Here is a 20,294-nt window from a genome sequence, read left to right as displayed (position 1 = left end):
GCATACCTGTGGTACCAGCACCATCATAAGCTTATGGTGGTATCAGGCAGAAGAGGGGCCCACATGGAGTATGTATTACATCCAACCCATCCATCCGATGCATCCCCTCAGGTTACCCAGGGGTCTGAAAATCAGCTCCATCCAAAACTGTAGTGAGCCAAAGAACAGGGAAGAAGGTGAGAGGGGATGCCCACCTTTATTTTCACCGCAGCCCACCTGAGTTGCAGATGAAGGGTCTGGACGGCCTGGATTTCATATATACAATATTTTGGGCACCCACGCAAGTCGAGGATAGGCTTCCCCTCTCAATGTCCCGTGTTGTGGCGCACTCGAGTTTCTGTTTGGTATGATTTTTGGGCCCTGGTTGTGAGGCGAAGCATCTTATGAACGAGCCGAATGTTGTGAACACATCATGTGGACCCCAAATCTGAACAGTACCATTGTGGCTTACGGTGGTACCAGTACCACTGGAGCGCGCCCTTTCTAGAAAGACACCTATAATTTCAAGGCGTTTAAGTATATACTTCCTCAGTTTTCATTTATTCCGTAACACCAACCTTCCTTCCATGTGCCAGTTTCTCAGAGAAACTTTCCGTGGGTCCAAACGACATCTTCACGACCCTGTCAAATGTACGAAGAACATTAGCAGGTGACCGGCCCCATGAGAAGCTTGTGCATGTCGTGGAGAAACTGCAGTGCCGTGCACATGGGCAAGATGGAGTCGCCATCCGTGTGTCAGGGTCATTCATAATTGGGACCCATTTTCTCATTTGCGGAAATGGTGTGCAGGCAGAGGGCATGCCGAGCTTCCAAGATCTTTCGATTGATCTCACCAGCAAACGGATGGGAACCTTCCAAGAACAGTTCATCATGGAACCTGGGAGTGTTATTGGATGCTTCTTTGTGGTGAAGCAAGAGCTATATATTCACAAATAGATGATACCAATGGGCCACCTATCTAGGTCGGCAGATTTAAAATCATTCTTTTTCTTTTCTTTCAGTTGAGCATGTCCATCTCCTGTTGAAATGTGCTGACTTTAGTGAAGTAGACTAGATAACTGTGCATGCACCTTTACACACATGCGCATGTGCGAGATGATGAGATCCAATCATTAAATAGGTCACACCATAGAAAACAGTGGATAAACACCAAAAAAACCTAGAAATTCACTCGTAGTGACCTGCATTGTTGTTACGTTTATCCATTTTTATCTCTAATCTTGTATATAAGCAGTACTCAATGGTTTTATATAGTCGGTCTTTTCTTAATAAAATATCGCAAACCTTTACAATTGTTATCCAGATTTTCATGGTATTAGAGCCCTTCTTGGGCCTTTAATCTCAGGCTTTGGTTCCTATCTTCAGTACTAAGTTCCGTCTTAGTGGTCATGTTCGTTCATCTGATATGCAAGGTCTGCTGTTGTCTATGCCCACCATCCTGCTGCAGTTCTTCGTCTGCCATCAGTAGAATCATCTGCAATCGCATTCAAGAACTGTTGATATCTACCTGGATTTCTACCCAGATCCAGGCTATCTGGTTCTTCAGCCGTAGGTCTGGGCCATCAGTTCCCTAGATCCAGTACCAGCCATCCACAGTTGCCCACAGCCGTTGTTTTAGGTTGTTGTAGCACAACCACCACCCGCCATCTGGAGTAGCCCCTTCTCCATCACCTGAAATTGAGAGATTCTCCTAAAACCTGTTCCATCTGCTCCAATCAACTACCACCTCCGTTTTATTCACCAACAGTTGCTGTATTGTCCACTTCCATTGTCGCAACTTTGTTGGACAAGCACCAGGTTGTCCTGCTCCGCCTCATCTCACCTCAGCTCGCCAGAACTGCTCAGTTTGTCTACCCTCCTTTTTGGAAGGGGAATCCATTTGTAGAAGAAAGGGGCTTGACTTGTTTTGGTGGTCCACAGATGCACATTTTGGCAGTCCATGGGTGCACATGTTTTGATATTCTGTTTGTCAAATCTACAAGTTGGTAGAGACATCCCCAATAGGGGTCCATGCTTCAAGCCCCCCTGTCTACGTTCCTTACAGACCCCTCGGAGGTGGTTCCTCCAAGGTACCCAAAAAAAAAAAAAGGGTCTACGAGCCATTTTTCGTCCATGCTGAATCGCTCCTGGTCAGTATCTATCAACCAGCATAAATCTTCACAAATGGTTCTTTTACCATCGACAGATCTGCAAAAATGTTGTCAGGTACCTTATCTGCAATGGCATCTCTTAGACATTTCACTATAGGAGAAATCCGGGAGATGATCGATCAAGTTCTTCTTCGTATTTGCAACTCATCCATTGGCCCAGTCCTATCCATTATCTCAGATTTCCCTGTTGGTTTATTGATTCAGGTGCTTCACATCATATGACATTTCATCCTGAAGCCTTTAAATCCATTGCATCTGTCCCGAAGGGCTTGTTTGGTTTTCTAATTTCCTATGAAATGCAAAGTAAATGTGTCATCAGTATTATTTCTAGGTGTTTGTTTAAATAGGATTTATAGCTCGTATACACTTGTGAAGGAAGTAGGTAAAGTAAATTGTAATCTTTACATTTTCACACTATAAAACTACCATCTTTACAGTGATTTCTGGGTGAAACAAACGATGTAGCCACACCATCATTGCAGTCAAATGTAAGTGATGTCACCACTCAATTACAAGAGTAAATAATCGTTACCCATTTACAGCCATTTACCGTTGTAATTGGAAAACCAAACAGACCCTAAGGGGGCGTTTGGCGCATGGTATTAGATGGGATTAGGTGGGATGGGATTGCATTTGGTCCCGTGCCAATTCCATTCAATGTTTGGGTATACTAGAAAAGCTTGGAATTATATGAGATGGAATTGCATCGGGTCCGTGCCAATTTCACTCAATGTTAGCAAGTTGTGTAGGTCCCACCATGATGTGTGGACTATATCCACACCGTCCACCCATTTTTCGAGATCATTTTAGAGCATGGGCTAAAAAATCTGGTAGATCTAAGCTGAAGTGGACCTCACCACAGAAAGCAGTGGGGATTGAATACCTATCGTTGAAAACTTCTCTGGGGCCACATAGGTTTTGGATCTGCCTCATTTTTAGGCCCATGCCATAAAATGAGGTCACAAAACAGATAAACAGTTTGGATATAACACGTGTTATTCTCAATAGTTTCAAACGATGGTGGGTATATCCATTCAATGTACCACCATATTACAAACATAGCATGTAATTAAGCTTATCCCATGATATTAGGAACAATCCCTGCCATTGGTAATAATTTTGTTTTTTGAATCCGATCCCACCTAATCCTTCCCAATACCATGCGCCAAACACCCCCTAATCCTCCTGTTATTCATACATCAAATGGTTCTCCTATGACAGTGAAAGGAATTAGCTCTGTTGAAACCTCGGATGCCAAAATATCCCTTACTGACTATGTTCCTAAGTTAAGCATGAGCCTTATATCTGTGGGACAATTATGTGGTCAAGGGTTTGATGTTGTCTTCTCATTCTCTGGTTGTTTTGTTTGAGAAGGCTTAACTGGAAAGTAGGTTGGGACAGGGTCTAAGGTTAGGACTACAACCCCCATTCCTTGCTAGTTCAGCTCGGTCAACGCTCACGATTAATCGTCTGTGTAATCGTGGTTGCCCCTTTTTTACTCTTTTACAACAGATTAGGTCATGTTTCCTTGCCTAGATTTAAGTATATGGCTTCAACTGGTAAGCTAGGTAAGTTCCCAACTGAAAATATCATCAATTTCATTGACTGCAAACTGGCATTACATACAGCATTGCCATTTCCAACTAGTGAAACTGCCTCATCTCCTTTGGCATCATTCATTTTTTACTTGTGGGGTCCTGCTCTAGTGACATCTATGGGTGTTGTTCAGTATTATGTTATCTTATTTGACAATTTTTCTCATTATAATTTGATATATCTTCTGCATTCCAAACCCGATTTTTATCAGGTTTGGATTGAATTTTCCACCATGATAAATACTCAATTTTCCAAAGCTATTAAAATCTCTCTCTGACTCTTGTGGAGAAGCATGTCTAAATCTTTAAAGATCATCGTCTCTCATGGCACTTTGGCCTGATTATCATGTCCAGAAACACCACAAGAAAATGGTGTTCGTGTTCCTGAAAGAAAACAACATCACATACTTGAGACCACATGTACTTTGTTACTTGCCTCTCTTCTGTAACAAAAGAATTTTGGGGAGAAGCTGCATATACTTCTGTTTGTAGCATTAACAATATCCCCTCTGCTGTCATTAATGGCAATCTCACCCTATGAGCATCGTTACTCTGTATCTCCAGACTATTCTACACTTAACTTATGTGGGTGTACTTGTTTTATTCTCTTGCATAAACATGAATGAAGTAAGTTGGTCCAATCAGTTTGTTCTTTGTGTATGTTTGGGCTATGGAAATGCCAAGTGACCTTCCGGGAACAGATACAATTCGGGGGGAAGGGGTGATGTCGTTGTTACAATCTGGTTTCATAGAAACTTAGATTGCTTGGCATGTGACCTTCCAGGAACAGATATGATTCTATTCTCTTCCTTGATTTCATACCACGTCTGTTTCTAGCCATGAAGCACTTCGGTTTCTTCATTCTTTCTCTGACTCTGTTGGCACTGATTTCTGTTTATCCATCAATCCACCTGTGAGTCCCAAGAGTAGATATTCTGAGGAGTCATCAACCAGATCTCTCTGTTCATACTGATCCTGTACCATATATGCCTGCTAGAGACAGAGAGGCATCTTCTGATCCCCATTGGCAACAAGATATGGCTGAAGAACTCGATGCCTACACATACCCGAGATCTTGTCGATCATCCTCCTGGAAAATATTTAATTGGGTGTCAATGGATTTACATTGTTAAAACTCAATCAGGTGGGTCCATTGAATGGAACAAAGCTAGGCTGGTAGCTGAGGGTACTCAAGACTATGGAATTTACTATGAAGAGCCCTTCTCCCCTGTTGCTCGCATGAATTTTGATTGCACATTGATTGTCATTGCCTCGGCTTGTAAGTGGCAGTTCTTCAAATGGATGTAAGGATTGCCTGCCTTCATCGTGATCTCCATTAAAAGGTTTATTTGTAACTGCCTCCTGGTCTGGCACATCAACCACATCAGGTATGCAAGCTCTGTCAAGATCTCTATAGGCTCAAGCAGGCACCTTGTGCATGGTTTGAGAAGTTTTGCTTTGCTGAGAGTACTCTTGGGTTCATACAGAGTACCCACAGTTTGTTCAATGAGCAGATCGAGCTCTTGTCCTGCTTCTCTTTTATGTTGATGGCATGGTACTTACTGGCAATGATTCCATTGGCATTCATGACACCCAGATCCATTTAAGCAAATGCTTTGAGATGAAAGATCTAGGTAGACTTATTTTGTTGGTATTGAAGGAGATTATTCTTCTTCCCATGAATACATTTTGTTTCAAGTGAAGTATGAATCTGATATTCTTACCTGAGGCAGATTATCTAATAACAAATCTGTGGATACTACACTTGATGTGAATGTCAAGCTTCATCCTATGGATGGAAAGCTTCTTTCTGACCCTGCCTCATATCGCCAGCTTGTTGGCAGTCTGAACTATCCCACCATTACTCGTCCTGACATCAATTGTGCTGTACATGTGGTGAGTTGGTTCATGGCTGCACCTCACTCTGTTTACAGTGCTGCTGTTCTTTGGATATTAAGATACATTCGAAGTTCTCTAGTTCAGGGGGTTACTCTTCTCCTCGTCTTCTGCACTTGAGCTTCATTCTTATCCAGATGCTGATCTGGCAGGTGATGATACTAATCCGCGATCTACTACTGGCTTTGGTATTTTCTTGGGTGATTCTCATATATCATGGCAGAGTAAGAAATAACCAATTGTTGCTCACTTGAGTGCTGAAATAGAGTATGATGCTCTTGCCCAGACCTCATCTGAACCTGTATGGCTTCTTCAAGACATGGGTGTTCCTCAACTGAGCCGACTCCACTCTTTTGTGATAATAAAAGCGAAATTCAAATTTCTCACATGTGTTCCATGAGCACACAAAACACATTGAGATTTGATTGCCATTTTGTTCATCATCATTTTCTTCAAGGAACCATCACTCTCCCATTTGTTTCCTCAGAGCATCAAGTTGCAGATCTCCTTACCAAAACTCATCCTTCTGTGACGTTCCATTACCTGTTATCTAAACTCCGGATGTTTTCTTTTATACCATCTTGAGTTTGAGGACGGATGTTATAGTACATCTCATGTATGTAGTAAATATTAGTTGTACATGTAGCCGGGTCCTTACTCACGGCTCAGTGGTAGACTCACAAGAGTTTCAAGAGAGAGGTCATGGGTTTGTGTACCCATTGTGGGGTGAGTGTGTTAAAAAAAAAAAAAAAAGAAGTTGTACATGTAGCTATATTAGGCATATTACTTTATTTTATTTTATCTCTCTGTACCTCTAGTCTTGTATATAATCAGTTCAATGGTCTTGTATTGTCGGTCTTTTCTTAATAAAATATTCCAAACCTTTACCATTGTCATCGAGATTTTCAGGTTGGATCGGCCTAAATAAGCTTATTCCACAAACGTTGTAGAGATTGGACCTTGAAGCATTAATGGATTGGCTGCTAATTTACATTAAAAGGCACTGCATCAACAGTTGACCATACACGTCGTAGGGCTTTGCAACTCTGCCAAGAGAACCGTCAGCTGTTGCCTCCTCTTTCAAGTCGGATTCATAGTGTGTTTTTATTTTTCTTTTCCCGGGGCTCAACTTGTATTTATGAGATTTCAAGTTAATATGAATTTAGAAAAGCTAACTGATAATTGTTTATAAGGAAAAGATGGCCGACTGTTGTTTCATGTAATTGGAGTTGTTTCTAGCTTAAGATTGGATTTGGATCTTCAACTGAGAACCCTGGTAAGGCTACTTGGCACGTGTTGGATTCAGGATGTCCGTCAGGTGGGCCCATTTGTATCTGCTGTGGTCCAATGTGTAAGGCTGGGCCGCTCATTAGGTGAGCCGCAGGTAAGGAAAATTGGTATCTGCTGTGATCCAATCTCTCTCTCTCTCTCTCTCTCTCTCTCTCTCTCTCTCTCTCTCTCTCTCTAATTCACTTGCAAGGACTAGCTGCAGCACATAATGAGTGGTCCTGCCTGATCAACGGCCTGGATCTCTCTGTGAGTGGCCAAAGCACCGAAAATTCCCCTAATGGAAATGGGTGGCCAACAAAGAAATGGCTACATATATCAGGTACCGTTCTAAAAGCTAAAATATTCTATAGCTGGGATCTTCAAATAAGGATTGAGGACCATCATATCAACGCCTCGGATCACTTGAATTGTTCACGATAATGGGCCCCACATGTACAAACTGAACTCACTGTACAGTTCGCTGGAGCTGTATAATCACATCAAGAGTTAACTTTGTTGTTGTGGCCCATTTGAGGTAAAACCATCGCTAGGGAGTGTGATATATCATGTGAGGATGCAGCTGTTGGATCTTGGGTCATTCTCAATTGATCCAAAGGGGTCATATATAGATGGCTAAGCTCAAAAAACTCTTAGATAGGGTTGTTTCAAGGATGAGCTCTCCTTTTAACTGTTGTTTTGTAGGCCATTGATATGATCTTCCAATCTTAGAGAACTTTTTTTTATATTATTATGTAAACCATCTATACGGCAGCCTTCCATCACATAAACGGTTTCGATCATTGCAAAATGACGGCATATACAACTTTTAAGCAGCGGGACTCCTAAGGTAATGGATCGAAATGAGTCATGTGTTGATGCAATACCTCAGCACCTAGAATGTGGACGGTCTCCCATCTACCATGTTATATCTACATGTGGGCCCAAAGGGGTGACCCACAGTATTGAGTCACGAAATAGAGGAGTATTTATATTTTTCCATGCGTTTGGTTGCACCAAATATCATAAAATTTCATGATATTTTCCCTCACATTAGACTGATTAATCATGAAACCTAATTATATTTGGTGCAGCCAAACGCACCCTTAGTGAATCAATGGTTGACTGTGGTGTGTGCATGTCACCATATGTTAAACTGTAACCGCCTGTCTAAGCACACCGGCATCTTCATCTGGGTCATCACAATCCAGCTTGTAGAGCAGTTATAGCAAGTTGCGCCACCCAACAGGTGGAGCATCATATTAAAAATAGCAGAAGTCATATCTGATTGAAGGTGTTCTCTTTGCTGTCTTCCAATTAGATTTTCTTGAAAAAAAAATATCTTTATTATCAAAATTTGTTATTTGGTAAAAAAAAAAAGTGAAGTTTTTGTGAATATTTTATTTGAAGATGTAAGGAGACACACCTACTTTGAATATTAGCACATGTTGTACACTGGCACGTGTGATATACTCAAAGATGGATAATGGCATGTTGCATTGTTTGGTTCAAATTTTGGTCGTTGGTTCATGTGTATGGTACCAAATGGTATCAAATGTGCCAAAGCATTTCACAGCTCCATTTGAACCAAACACCTACAACCCCACGCATTGAGATATATAGAGAGATTTTGAGCTATCGTTTATGATTGAAAATTGAGGCAATTCAGCTGTTTATTCAGCCACCTGTGAGTGAAATCAGGTAATTTGTGATTCTTTTTTCCTTCCAGTCGAAAAGACTTTTTCTCACCATAATAGCCGAGGTGAGAGATGCTCTCTCTCTCTCTCTCTCTCTCTCTCTCTCACCTCGGTTTTGAGATATATAGAGAGATTATGAGCTATCGTTTATGATTGAAAATTGAGGCAATTCAGCTGTCTATTCAGCCACCTGTAAATGAAATCAGGTAATTTGCGATTCTTTTTACCTTCCAGTTGAAAAGACTTTTTCTCACTGTAATAGCCGAGGTGAGAGATGCTCTCTCTCTATCTCTATCTCTCTCTCTCATACAACCTTAATAACCACATCTCTCTCATACAACCTTAATAACCACATATGGTGTAGTTTTAGGTGGGACTTTGCCACTTGCTCTCTTAGGTAGTAGTCCGTATAGGTGATCATGATAGAGAGAGGTACTAAAATTTCACTATATTCATTTTCTGGGGTATTTCTTGATTTGGGATTCCTTATACGAGTGATAGAAAGTTAAATCTTGTATTTCAATCTATCTATTTGTAGTGAAGAAGAAATCTCTGTATTGTTGCCCATGTAGTAGCATATTAACAAACCATGTATATTTACGTGCATTTTATCTTTTATTTTGGTTTTGTTATTTTCTTTTGTGTTTAGGTCATGCTCACATTTATTAAGTACGAGCATTTAAGAGTGAAAGGAATTCAATTGTATTAAATTAAAATGAAAATAAAAACTTACAGTAACATTCATTGGCAATCAAGCATATGTAACATGGATAGCAAAGCTCTAAATTTAAGTTTTCCTTGGTTCGGCAATTTGAAAAGAAATTTATGCTACTAATGAAAAGTTCTCCCTTACAATCTAGTATTCAATGAAAGATCACTGCTCCTAACTGTGAGGCACACTGTGATGTATGTGCCTTACATCCATACCGTCCATCCATTTTGAAAGTTCATTTTAGGTCATGATCCTAAAAGGTAAGCAAATCCGGTGGACCCAACCACAGGAAACAGTATCACAATATAGCAGAGTATTAATTAACTCCACACGACATGAAAAGGATGGATTGAATTACACTGGGCAGGCTTCCCGTTTCAGCACAGCTCCCTATGGACCCGGAGCCAAAGCCTTAACAATAACGAACAAAACCGTCAAAGACTCTTTCAAAGCGTGCCCCACCACCAGATATCTATATATAAAAAGCACTCTTCCTATATGCCAAAAGCGGCTCGCCAAGGTTCCCTAGCTGAGGCGCGTCCGTCCCCCACCAGAAGACCTCACGAAAGCATCCAGCATACAACACCATGGAGATTGGTAATGGCCCACTCTTTGTGTGGGGCCTCCTCATCTCCTCTATCCTAGCCCAATCGGCCGCAGCTCATCCTCTCCGCCACCGGTTCTACTACTTTACCTGCCCGAATGCCGAACATATTGTGGCCGATGTCGTCCGCGCTGCCGTCCATGCAGATGCAGGCCTGCCCGCCGGCCTCATCCGGCTGTCCTTCCACGACTGTTTTGTCCGAGTATGATTTTCACATCTTCTCTTTGGACGCGGATTTCCTGCACTGGAAACTTAGGTGGGGCCCACCGTGATGTTTGTGATAAATCTACCTCGTCCATTCATTTTTAAAGCTCATTTTAGGATATAGGACCAAAAAAGAACCTGATACGAGACTCAGGTGATCCGAAAACGTGAGGATTGAACGTCCATAGATGAAATATTTTGTGGGGACAAATAAGCTTTGAATGAGGATAATATTTGTTTTTTCAGTTCATCACAGTAGGAATGACGTTATGAACGGTAGGTATGGCCGATAAATCACTGTCGAGCCCAGGGAGGTTTCAACGGTTGAAATTTCCCTAACCACCTTTTCCATTTGTGCGGCCCACTTTAGCCTTGGATCCTCTTCAATCTTTGTCTCAAGTCCTAAAATGAGCTAAAAAAACGGATGGATAAATTTCTCACAAACAGCGAGTTGGCCTCCACCTAGGTTTCCAGCGCAGCTGATTTCCTGCGAAAGCCTTTCGCATGGAGTTCCTGCGCAAGGATGCTGGGTGGGGCTGTTTGGGCCCCACTGTGATGTGGATAGGACATAAACACCATTATTTAGATGCATCATTCCATGATAGGCCACGGAATTAAATATCAGGTCAATCCCTGACTTAGGTGGGCCACACCACAGATAACAGTTGAGAAGGGTTACCTTCACGATCGTTTATTGGGCATACCGAGATGTGGTTCACAAATCTAGCACGTCTATTGTGTGTGTCCCACTTGGATGAGGGGTCAGACCAAGTTTCAGCTGCATCCAAAACTTAGGTGGGCCCCACCAAGTAGTTTTAGATGTTCTAGGCATGTCTTCACCTGGTTTTAGATGGTATGGCACACCTGAGTTCTGTATACGGCTGCATGTGTTTGGGTTTTGAGAAAGGGTGGCAAATGAATTCTCATAAAAATTCAATTCTAAAATTTGCACTTTTAATGATTGCCATCTTTAAAAAAGCAAAATTTTGAAAAATGGATTTGATTCTGCCATTGTGTTTTTTGAAAATGATATAGAGAAAGGGTTCTCCTCTCCTCACCGTCACCTGGCTACAAATATAAAAACTGAATTTTGAGAGCCCAACACCAAAGATAAAATCTCCTTCACCGAAAATGTATTCTCCAGAAACAGATTCAGAACTCCTTTTAAGAGTCAAGGGGGGCCTAACGACTCCTTGTTTATGTGGTTGGTAGATAGGCTCAAGAGATTTGCAGAACACGAATCATTTTGGCACACGTGCCAAAACGATGCCAACATGATCCGAGCATTCATAGGATGGCCTTATACAAACTTGCCCTAGCCAAATATCAGCAGGACCACTCATCAAGTGGGTCCACGTGCATGCGAACACCCGGCGGATAGGAAAAGGATAAAGAACAGTCACGTTCGAAGTTATACACATGGCCCCACCTGATGAGCGGGTGAGCCTGTCTGAATTCCAGGCCAGAGTGAGTTGATGATGGGCCCTGCAAATGACCCAGATATCTTTCACGAATTGCCTCTTGATATGTCGCCATGCAGAAACCGTCTTTAAGCATAATCTTTGCACTGGGGAAGTAGTGAACCCCATATGCACGCACAGAGGCATACCTGCAATGCTACGTCATAATAAAATTCTCCCCCGTAATGGAAACAGGGCTGCGACGCTTCCATCTTGCTCGACACCACACCGACGAACGAGGCCATCGAGAAGGACAGTCCAGCCAATGCCGGTACCCTCCGAGGCCTCGAGGTCATTGACAAGGCCAAGGCACGCCTTGAGGACGAGTGCCCTGGCAGAGTCTCCTGCGCTGACATCCTCGCATTTGCCGCCCGTGATGCCGCCGTCCTCGCAGGCCTCCCACACTACAGAGTCCAGTCTGGCCGCCGCGATGGGCGCACATCCCTCGCATCTGAAGTAGGCGACAACCTCCCTTCGCCCTACCACAACGTAACCCAGCTCATCGACATGTTTGGTAAGAAGGGCTTCAGTGCCAATGAGATGGTCATACTCTCCGGAGCACACTCCATTGGCAAGGCAGGGTGCCGCAATTTTGAGCACCGGATGCTTAATTTCAGTGCTGACAATCCGACAGACCCAAGCCTGGACCCAACCTACGCCTACTACCTAAAGCTCATGTGCACGCCATCAGAAACTCTCCCGAACAGCAGCAGGTCGATGCCACTCGACTCCATCACCAGCATGACACTCGACAATGCCTACTATGTGGGCGTGCAGATGGGGCGGGGACTGCTCCAGAGCGACCAGGCACTGATGACCGACTCAAGGACAAGGAAGATGGTGAAGTACTTCGCAAGGAATCCACATAGCTGGGCGAATCAGTTTGGGAAGGCGATGGCAAAGATCAGCACCCTCGATGTGCTGACAGATTCACACAAAGGGGAGGTGAGGACGAACTGTCGGTTCATCAACTAGCCCGGGAATTTAAGGTCTGGTGTGGACCGTGAGGTGAAGAAAACATTTTTACATAAAGCCCTTTGAATTCGTAGCTTTACCTTCCCTCTATCTCTTCATTATATGGAATTTACATCATTTTTTGGTAATTACATTCTTCTTAACTGGTGTGAGCTAACGTAAAATTGGAAAACCTATTAATACCTGTCCCAGCATACTAACAACCCCGGGGGCACTGTTGTTTTATCTGGACTCCAGGGCATTCAGACCCTTCATCTGGCATGATTTGCAACTAAGATGGGCCTCGGTGAAAATCAAGGTGGCCGCTCCCTCCCAACTTGTTCCCCGTGCAGCGGCCCCCCTGAGTTTTGGATCAATCTGATTTTTGGGACCTGGGGGTAACATGAGGCCGCGCATCAGATAGAATGGGTAGATGTGCTGCGTACATCACATGGACCCCACATCTACCCCATGCCACGAAAGCTCATTATGGTACTAGTACTGGTACCACTGGAGAGCACCCAGTGGGTGAATCACTTATCAGCGTCCAATCAAGATCTTAAGGTAAAGGGAAGCAGGACCCCCAAATGATTCCCCCCAAAAAGTACAGAGCGAGCAGGGTGCCTTACCATCATCACCATTCATCAGATGGCCCAACTAAAAGACTAGACCAAGTCATATCAATCATTCGTCAGATCTATGCATTGTGCATTCCAATGTACAGACAGCAAGAAGCAGCCTAAATCGGCTTCAAGGATCCTCTTTTACACCAGACTGAAAAAGAATCAAGGGTGGGACCATGTTTAGGCCAAGGACTGTGCAATGCCGAAAGGGAGAGACAGAGAGATCTGTGACGTGCCAGAAGCAATCCGGGGTGCGCTACAGCAATAAATTGCCTCCCAAATCACCGATAACTTTCTCCACCTTGGCCACCATATCTGATAAGAACATGAATCGTGAACAGCTGAGAACTAGTTAGTGGGAATGACATGCATTGTATTGAAGTGTGCCAATTGGGGTCCAACTAAGCCTTGCAACTAGGGGTAATTGGGGCCATGGAAGTTTTGGATCAGGCTAGTCCTTATATTTTCCTTCATCTGGTGGGAATAACCTTGTGAATAGGTTGGATCTCATACAAACGCAATGGTGGGCCCCAGGAAAGTTTCAATGGTAAGCATTTACATGCCCACTGTTTCCATTGTGTAGCCCACTTGAGTCTTGTATCTGCCTCATGTTTCAGTTCACAACCTAAGGTGAGTTGGCAAAACCGATGGACTAAGTGAATGTCACACCGAGGATGTGCTGGACTCCACGGAGCTTTTATTGGACCCACACTAATTCTGCCATTTGGGTCCATGTACAAAATACAGTAATGGTTGGTGTGGTGAACTGACGGTAGAGGCTTTTTCTGCCAATGGCATAAAAGATAGGGCTATTTGAGAATACTAATAATTTTTATGGCAATGGATACAAAGATAGGGGTTTGTATGTCAAAATCCCTAATATAATAAGCTAGTGCATGAAAAGAAGATTGACCTATGTCGAAAGGAAAATAAATAAATAAATTAGAAAAGCAAAGATACATACCATGAAATGAAGAATCCGACAAGTATCTCTGCAACCAAAAACAAAATATAAATAAATAAATAAACATATTGGAGCAGCAGGAACATCATATCAAAGAAATTGAACGGGTCAAGAACAAAAACAATACCATGATTTGGGACATGAAATCTGTTTCCATTGGTTCGGGTGCCTCTGCAACATTCGTACACCTCAGTCAGAATAAATTGGTAGGGAAGGAGAGAAAATTACAAGTGTAACCAAGAAGGAGACTTTTCAATTACAAGCCAGCAAAAACCAATAAAACAAACCAAAAGTTCACCAATTTCAACTGGGTTTTCCTTGTGTTGGAATGGAATCAACAAAAAGATGATATCAAACAAAATGCCAGCAATTCCCAGAAGAAACTGAAAGTTTCACTTCAGTTTCATCAAGCGAGAAGCTAGCTGGGTTGAAACTACCAATACTCCAAGTAAATCATCAACTTGGAATGTTTTGCCAGCTTTTTGAACAGGTCAACTCAGTCAAGCTTTCTGTCAGGCCACAAATTTTTTGAACAGTGTACAAAAGAAAATCTACACAGCAATATGCCAGAACTACAACACTTCTTGTTTGCATATGATACCTTTCAATTTTTCCACTGAACAGCTTGTCAATAGTGTGGCAAAGCTAGGAGGTAAAGATGAGAGAACAGAATCAAAGTTGTTGGTGAGTACCGGTTGCTGGGAACAAATATGTTGCTCGCCTTGAAAGTTCAAAACTGGCATCTCTGGGTGATAACTAGCATTCGCATTTGTGAAGCCCAATTCCTCAGCTCTGCAAATATAAGATCCATGTGTGGCAATGCTTTAGGTATCATCTCCCCCCCTCTCTTCACATAAGTCAGAATGTTTTAGAAAAGCAATTGCATATCTTTTTCACCTGTACTCGGGGAGGGCAATATACTCTAATTGAGTTGAATTTTCATATCCAGTGTCATCTCTTGGATATCCAATTTCCAATATGTTCTTCGAAGTTTCCTGAAATGGAAAAGCATTAGAAAGACAAGTACAAGGGAGGGAAAAAAAAAAAAAACAGATATTTTGCTACTACAGTTTGGTTGATGGATCGGTTTTGTTTCATGGTATATTGTCAAACGAATTCGACATGTTGGTCCACATACAAATATTAAACATAAGCATCATCTTATTCAAAATTTTAGTCAACAGAACAATCTTTTTCTCATGTCATATGCTTACAGGGACTTACAGAGTCCCTTTTCATGGTTATATAGGCCCCGCTGCTGCATATTCATTATTTCAGTAAGCCATGTCAGAGTTATGATAACATATGACAATTGCACATAAGATCCTACACTTTTACAAGATTTAGTATTTCTAGATACTTGCTGGAGATACCCATCACATGATTATTTCATGGAACATAGGGAACTGTTGGGATTTTGAATAGACATAGGAGTCCAAGAAAATGAAGCGAATTTTCCTTTTTGGAGGGAAAAAATGAGTGAAAGATAAGATGATCCCATTTCAAAATAAGCATCATATTCTTACAGTTTAGTAGATAAACAGATGACTGAGAAATGAAGTTAATGAAAATAACTTCATCGTCAGAAGACCGAGAACTCTTGCTAGCTATCAGATCATCTACCAAAACACCCACCAATATTTTCTGCAAGTGAAATTCTATAGTGAATGCAAGGGTCCCATTCGTTAACAAGCACCACAATTTTTTGAACAATAACAAGAATGTAACTTCTAGTATGATTTTAAGTTGAAGTGAAGGTTGTACCTTCACAGCATCTAAGAAGGTTTGTGCTTCGCGAGGCACAGAAAACCTCAATGCAAATTTCTGGATCTGCAGTTCCCCAACAAGCATTTTCCATGGTAGCAGCACCAAAGAAATATCAAAACCCAAAAATATTATGACAGAAAACCAGAAACACTGATAGAGTTGGGAATCTTGCCTGGCTATCACAATCTCTATAGCTGGCAAATACAACCCTGCTCCCCCGGACAGGGCAATGAGCGCCACATGACACCTGTGGCCAGGAGAAACGGAGATTGGAAACAAAGTGTTCTTCCTGCATGACAAAATTAGAGGGATAAAAACATGGTAAGTACATTCTCAATTTGGAGATTTCAGTTCTTTCTCCATATAGTCATTTCTTTAAGAGTTTTCTCCATAATGTTGTTACTCCAAAGATGATCAATTTGATCAAAATATAGCCAGAAGCAGTAAAAAGCTGAATGTAAATTACAAGACCTAAGTATAAGACTGTTGGGGGGCCGTGTGGAAGCAATCTGAGTTAGAATCAAACAATAAGAGATCAAATAAGCCAAGCACACAGAGAACACAAGGTTTTATGTGGAAAAACCCTCGCAAGAAAAAACCACGGCACAAAGCGACAGCAAATCCACTATGATGATCAATGTTACAAAAGATGGAAGAGCTTACCAATTTGAAAATACACTCTGAAAACCATACAAAAAAACCTAGCTTTGATCTCCCTTCACTCACCAAAAGCCCTAAGCACGTTTCCAATACCCTAATCCCCAATTACAAACTCTTAAATAGGATTAAAACCGAATTAAGAAATAAAACCCACAATTGCGCAAAATTGCGCAAGTCGGTCGGTTTAGATGGATGTATAAGTGTTCTGACGATTTCAATCAGACCATAAGGATCGGACACCCATATTCCAGGACTTCCTCGAATCTCAAGGTAGGGATATCTGGTTGTCTAATTCCTTAAACTAGTGTTTAGAAATGATAATAAAACTGATTTTTTTAAAATACAAATATGGTAAATGTTTGGTTTTGATCCCCTTATGTAGGAATGTGGGAGTTTTATCCTAATTAGGTGAATATTAGACTTTGTGAGAGTTTCAAAGAGATTCATTGTTTTTCAAACTTTCCAGAAATGTTCCGGGTTGCTTTATGTGAGAAAGTAGTATTTCAAGTTTTCAACTTTAGTGGAAAGCTTGATCTTGTAACAAGTCTCACGTGGGGTGTAGTGTGAGGGGTTTTTTTAGAGTGCTTTTTTGTGGTGTTTTATTTATTCTAAAAGGTGTGGGTTTAGGGTATAATCCATTGCTTTAGTGTGCTTTTGATGTTCTCCCTCAGCTCTGTTATGGAGGACCATGCCTTGTCAATATCACGGGCAGCTCTGGTACATCATGCAAGACCAGTTAACCTACAACCTCCAATGAGTGGCACACTAAGGAGGTGTTTGTTTTTTCATTTACACATAATTACCGATAAATAGGTAATGATTATTTACCAATGTAATTACGGCATCAATCTCAAGGTTGACGTTGACAGTGAGCTTGTTTGAAAGCTTCCCATTCTAGAGCATTGAATTCGTACAATTTCCACACATAAAAATCATGGGGCCCACCATGATGTCCATATCTTATCCACACCGTCCATCTGTTCTGCCAGCTCATTTTAGTGCATGAGCATAAAAATGAAGCAAAACTGAAGCTAATGTGAACCACACCATAGGAAATGGGGGGAATTGAACACCTAATGTTAAAAACTTCTTGGGGGCCACAGAAGCTTCGGATCAAGTCGATATTTGTGGATACCCTTCATACATGTCAATGTGATCTTATGAACGGATTAAATGGTAGATACACATTCCTATGGGCCTTACGAAGGTTTCAATTTTGAATGGTGGACATCATTAATCCCCTTGTTTCCTGTGGTGTGGTCCACTTGAGCTTCCAATCTGCCTCATTTTTGGGCTCATGCCCTATAACGAGATGATAAAATGGATGGACGGTGTAGATCACATATATACATCACTGTGGGAGCCACAAATTTTGACAATACCGAAGCCATGTTTGATTTCATGCTTTATAGCGCTATTTTCCAAGCATAATTACCGACGGATTTCCCTCTTAAACAAACACTCTTCAAACTTAATTAACGGCTTACCCGTATTGACATATGCAATTGAAAAAACAACCCCTAAGAGTAGGATTATGTGCATCACTTTGGTACATACACTAAGGAGGTGCTTTATTTTTCATTTCCACCTGTAAATGGTAGTAAATAAACCATTATGACATTGTACCCATGTTTGGTAGAGAGTGAAATACCCATGTAATTATGCCTCGCAAAACTTGATTGCATACAAGAAATCTAACAAGTATTGTGTACACATCACTTCTGTGGGACCTAACATGATGTATGTATCTGATCCACGCTGTCCATCCATTTTACCAGCTCATTTAGGGCATGAGCCCAAAAATGAGGCAGCTTCTAAGCTCAAGTGGACCACACAATAGGAAATAGGGTGCAAAATGACGCCCATCGTTGAAAGCTGAAACCTTCCTAGAGCCCACAAGGATGTGTATCTACCATCCAACCTGTTAATAAGGTCACACAGACACAGATGAAGGGAATGCACAAATATCAGCTAATGCAAGAGCATTTTCACACCGGGCTCCAATGGGGTGGCCCGTGGGATGCAGGGGCACATTCGGGTGGGTGGCCCATGTGAGGCGGGTGGCTCGTGTGAGGCAAAACCCATGTGATGTGGGGTCCACGAGAGAGGTTCGGCCGAGGTCCTAACCCATGTGATATGGGAGCTGGGCTATAAGATAAAGGGATTGATTCGTCATGCCCTATCAATTCGAGCTTTTAGAGCAAGTAGTTAATTGTCCTGCATCAAAGTGGTATCAGAGCAGGAGATCTCGTGTTCTAGACTCCTCACCGGGGGTGATTAATGTAGGTGCATTTTCACACCGGGTTCAAGTGAGTGTTTGCAACACCCTCTAAGTAAATGCAATATTGTTTTATATAAGAATTGACAATGTAATTCATATATGAAATAATGATTGTTAATTATTATAGATCCCGAATGCATAATATTATGTTACATGCATGATATTGCATAATCAAGTGGCCCGAAGTCAAGTGTCATTACAAACAAGTAAGTAGCAATATAATGCTCCTTGGTTAACCTACCAAAAACGTATATTGGGGCTTTGTTCTGTAAGATTACCAGTTTAAAGAATTTCAACAAAATTCCTAAAACAATGTAAGGATCAGAAGAACTCTGAATAAAAAGATATCAAACTAGAGCTCAAAGCTTCTGAAGGTTAGGTATGAAAATCCCTCCTTCAAACAACTACTTGAACATCTAAAATCATCACGATAACTAACAGAATCCAAAACAAATACCACCGAATCCTCAAATTTCACCTCATGCAAATCTTTCCCTAGACAGAAAATTAAAATAATAAAATAATAAAAAATAATAAAAAACAAACAAACAAACACTTCAAATCTTAGTCAAATGCATCCATAGAAATTCAAACAATAATAAGAATCTAAAATCTCCATATCCTTTACAATATCCTAAAGAAAAGGCCACAAAACTGGAAATATCAAAACCAGAACTCGGAAACTCCAAAAGTTCAAAGACAAACAGCAGAAAACAATAACAAGAACTCCGAAAATGGGATCAGAGAAAATTCTTTTGGAATTCTGTATTCAGATCTTCAATTGAAGAATCTATCAGAAATAGACCAAAACGTCACACAACTCCCGAAGAAAGATGCAACAGTGAGAAATCCCACAGAAAAGGGGGAAAAAAAAATTTCTAAAAGTTGAAAACAGGGAAGTAAAAGATCGCGATAACTTCACAAATGCTATCAGAAGAGGAATATATTCGAACCTTCATGGAAGACGCCATCGAAAATCGAAATTCCTACAAACTGACATGACATCTTTCAATCGAACTCACATGCATTACATCATTCAGAAACAGGCAAGTAAAAGATCACAAGAGCTCCAAAAACGCAACCGGAAGAGGAATCTATCTAAAAATTCATCGAATACGCTACACAATTAAAAAATAATCACAGCAAACACCGCAAAATTCCTATAAACTGAGGGGAACTGCATGCGAATTTTCGATCGAACTCACAGGGATCTTTCCACGAATCGAGACGGTGAGAATAGCCGGTGGTTTGGGGAGTAGATGGAGGAGAGCGGCGGAAGACGAGGAGATCCAGGTGCCGCCGGATCGGTTCTTGCCAGGTTTGAGATTGAGAGAAGAAAAGGAGAGCGAGATACGAGGGTTCTCGAAGAATCGAGAGAAATCCACTTCCCATTGGTCTTTGAGGGATGCGTCAGGATTCCCGCCGAGTTTGACAGTGAGAGCTCCCGCCATCTCTCTCTGT

At 41.6% G+C, this 20,294-nt stretch overlaps 3 protein-coding genes across 14 annotated transcripts in view; 2 read left to right on the top strand and 1 right to left on the bottom strand.

Annotated features, from left to right (window-relative positions):
* Positions 1-6,864, top strand: part of LOC131235102 (mitogen-activated protein kinase kinase 3) — a 27,779-nt gene extending 20,915 nt beyond the window's left edge. For 3 of the 9 annotated variants that reach the window (XM_058232224.1, XM_058232220.1, XM_058232221.1), the window contains 2 exons: positions 576-962; positions 6,551-6,864. In XM_058232224.1, coding sequence (XP_058088207.1) covers positions 576-936 — 361 coding nt within the window. In that variant the 3' untranslated portion in view covers positions 937-962; positions 6,551-6,864. Of the gene's footprint in view, positions 1-575; positions 963-5,793 lie in introns of those variants that run through there. The other 6 variants (XR_009165937.1, XR_009165939.1, XR_009165938.1 and 3 more) reach the window with 6 other exon arrangements.
* LOC131235104 (protein POOR HOMOLOGOUS SYNAPSIS 1-like) lies at positions 1,663-20,294 on the bottom strand. 4 transcript variants are annotated; one of them, XM_058232231.1, is made up of 8 exons: positions 20,039-20,294; positions 16,065-16,181; positions 15,890-15,955; positions 15,023-15,120; positions 14,727-14,917; positions 14,253-14,296; positions 14,126-14,153; positions 1,663-2,439 (listed from the first exon to the last, which is right to left on the bottom strand). In XM_058232231.1, exons 1-8 carry the CDS (start codon positions 20,282-20,284, stop codon positions 2,432-2,434), a joined length of 798 nt encoding a protein of 265 aa, XP_058088214.1. In that variant the 5' UTR covers positions 20,285-20,294; the 3' UTR covers positions 1,663-2,431. The 4 variants fall into 4 exon arrangements, with proteins under 4 accessions (XP_058088214.1, XP_058088213.1, XP_058088211.1 ...); XM_058232230.1 differs by lacking the exon at positions 1,663-2,439 and adding an exon at positions 12,369-12,505; XM_058232228.1 differs by lacking the exon at positions 1,663-2,439 and adding an exon at positions 13,144-13,502.
* On the top strand, positions 9,836-12,639 carry LOC131235103 (peroxidase 5-like). Its single transcript, XM_058232227.1, has 2 exons — positions 9,836-10,122; positions 11,780-12,639. The coding sequence occupies exons 1-2, from the start codon at positions 9,904-9,906 to the stop codon at positions 12,557-12,559; spliced, it is 999 nt and encodes a 332-aa protein (XP_058088210.1). The 5' UTR covers positions 9,836-9,903; the 3' UTR covers positions 12,560-12,639.

This window comes from Magnolia sinica, chromosome 19 (genome assembly GCF_029962835.1).
Source record: "Magnolia sinica isolate HGM2019 chromosome 19, MsV1, whole genome shotgun sequence".
Taxonomy (NCBI): Eukaryota; Viridiplantae; Streptophyta; class Magnoliopsida; order Magnoliales; family Magnoliaceae; genus Magnolia; species Magnolia sinica.
The sequence above is the reverse complement of the archived record's forward strand: the minus strand, read 5'-3'. Positions and strand labels throughout refer to the sequence as shown.

Bases quoted from the DNA above. Each gene is read 5' to 3' on its own strand.
- LOC131235103 (XM_058232227.1), top strand. From the start codon at position 9,904: ATGGAGATTGGTAATGGCCCACTCTTTGTGTGGGGCCTCCTCATCTCC. The intron at 10,123-11,779 runs GTATGATTTTCA...TAATGGAAACAG, and splicing joins TCCACGACTGTTTTGTCCGA to GGCTGCGACGCTTCCATCTT.
- LOC131235104 (XM_058232228.1), bottom strand. From the start codon at position 20,284: ATGGCGGGAGCTCTCACTGTCAAACTCGGCGGGAATCCTGACGCATCC. The intron at 14,918-15,022 runs GTGAAAAAGATA...TTATATTTGCAG, and splicing joins ATTGCCCTCCCCGAGTACAG to AGCTGAGGAATTGGGCTTCA. The intron at 14,154-14,252 runs GTATTGTTTTTG...TTTTGGTTGCAG, and splicing joins ATTTCATGTCCCAAATCATG to AGATACTTGTCGGATTCTTC.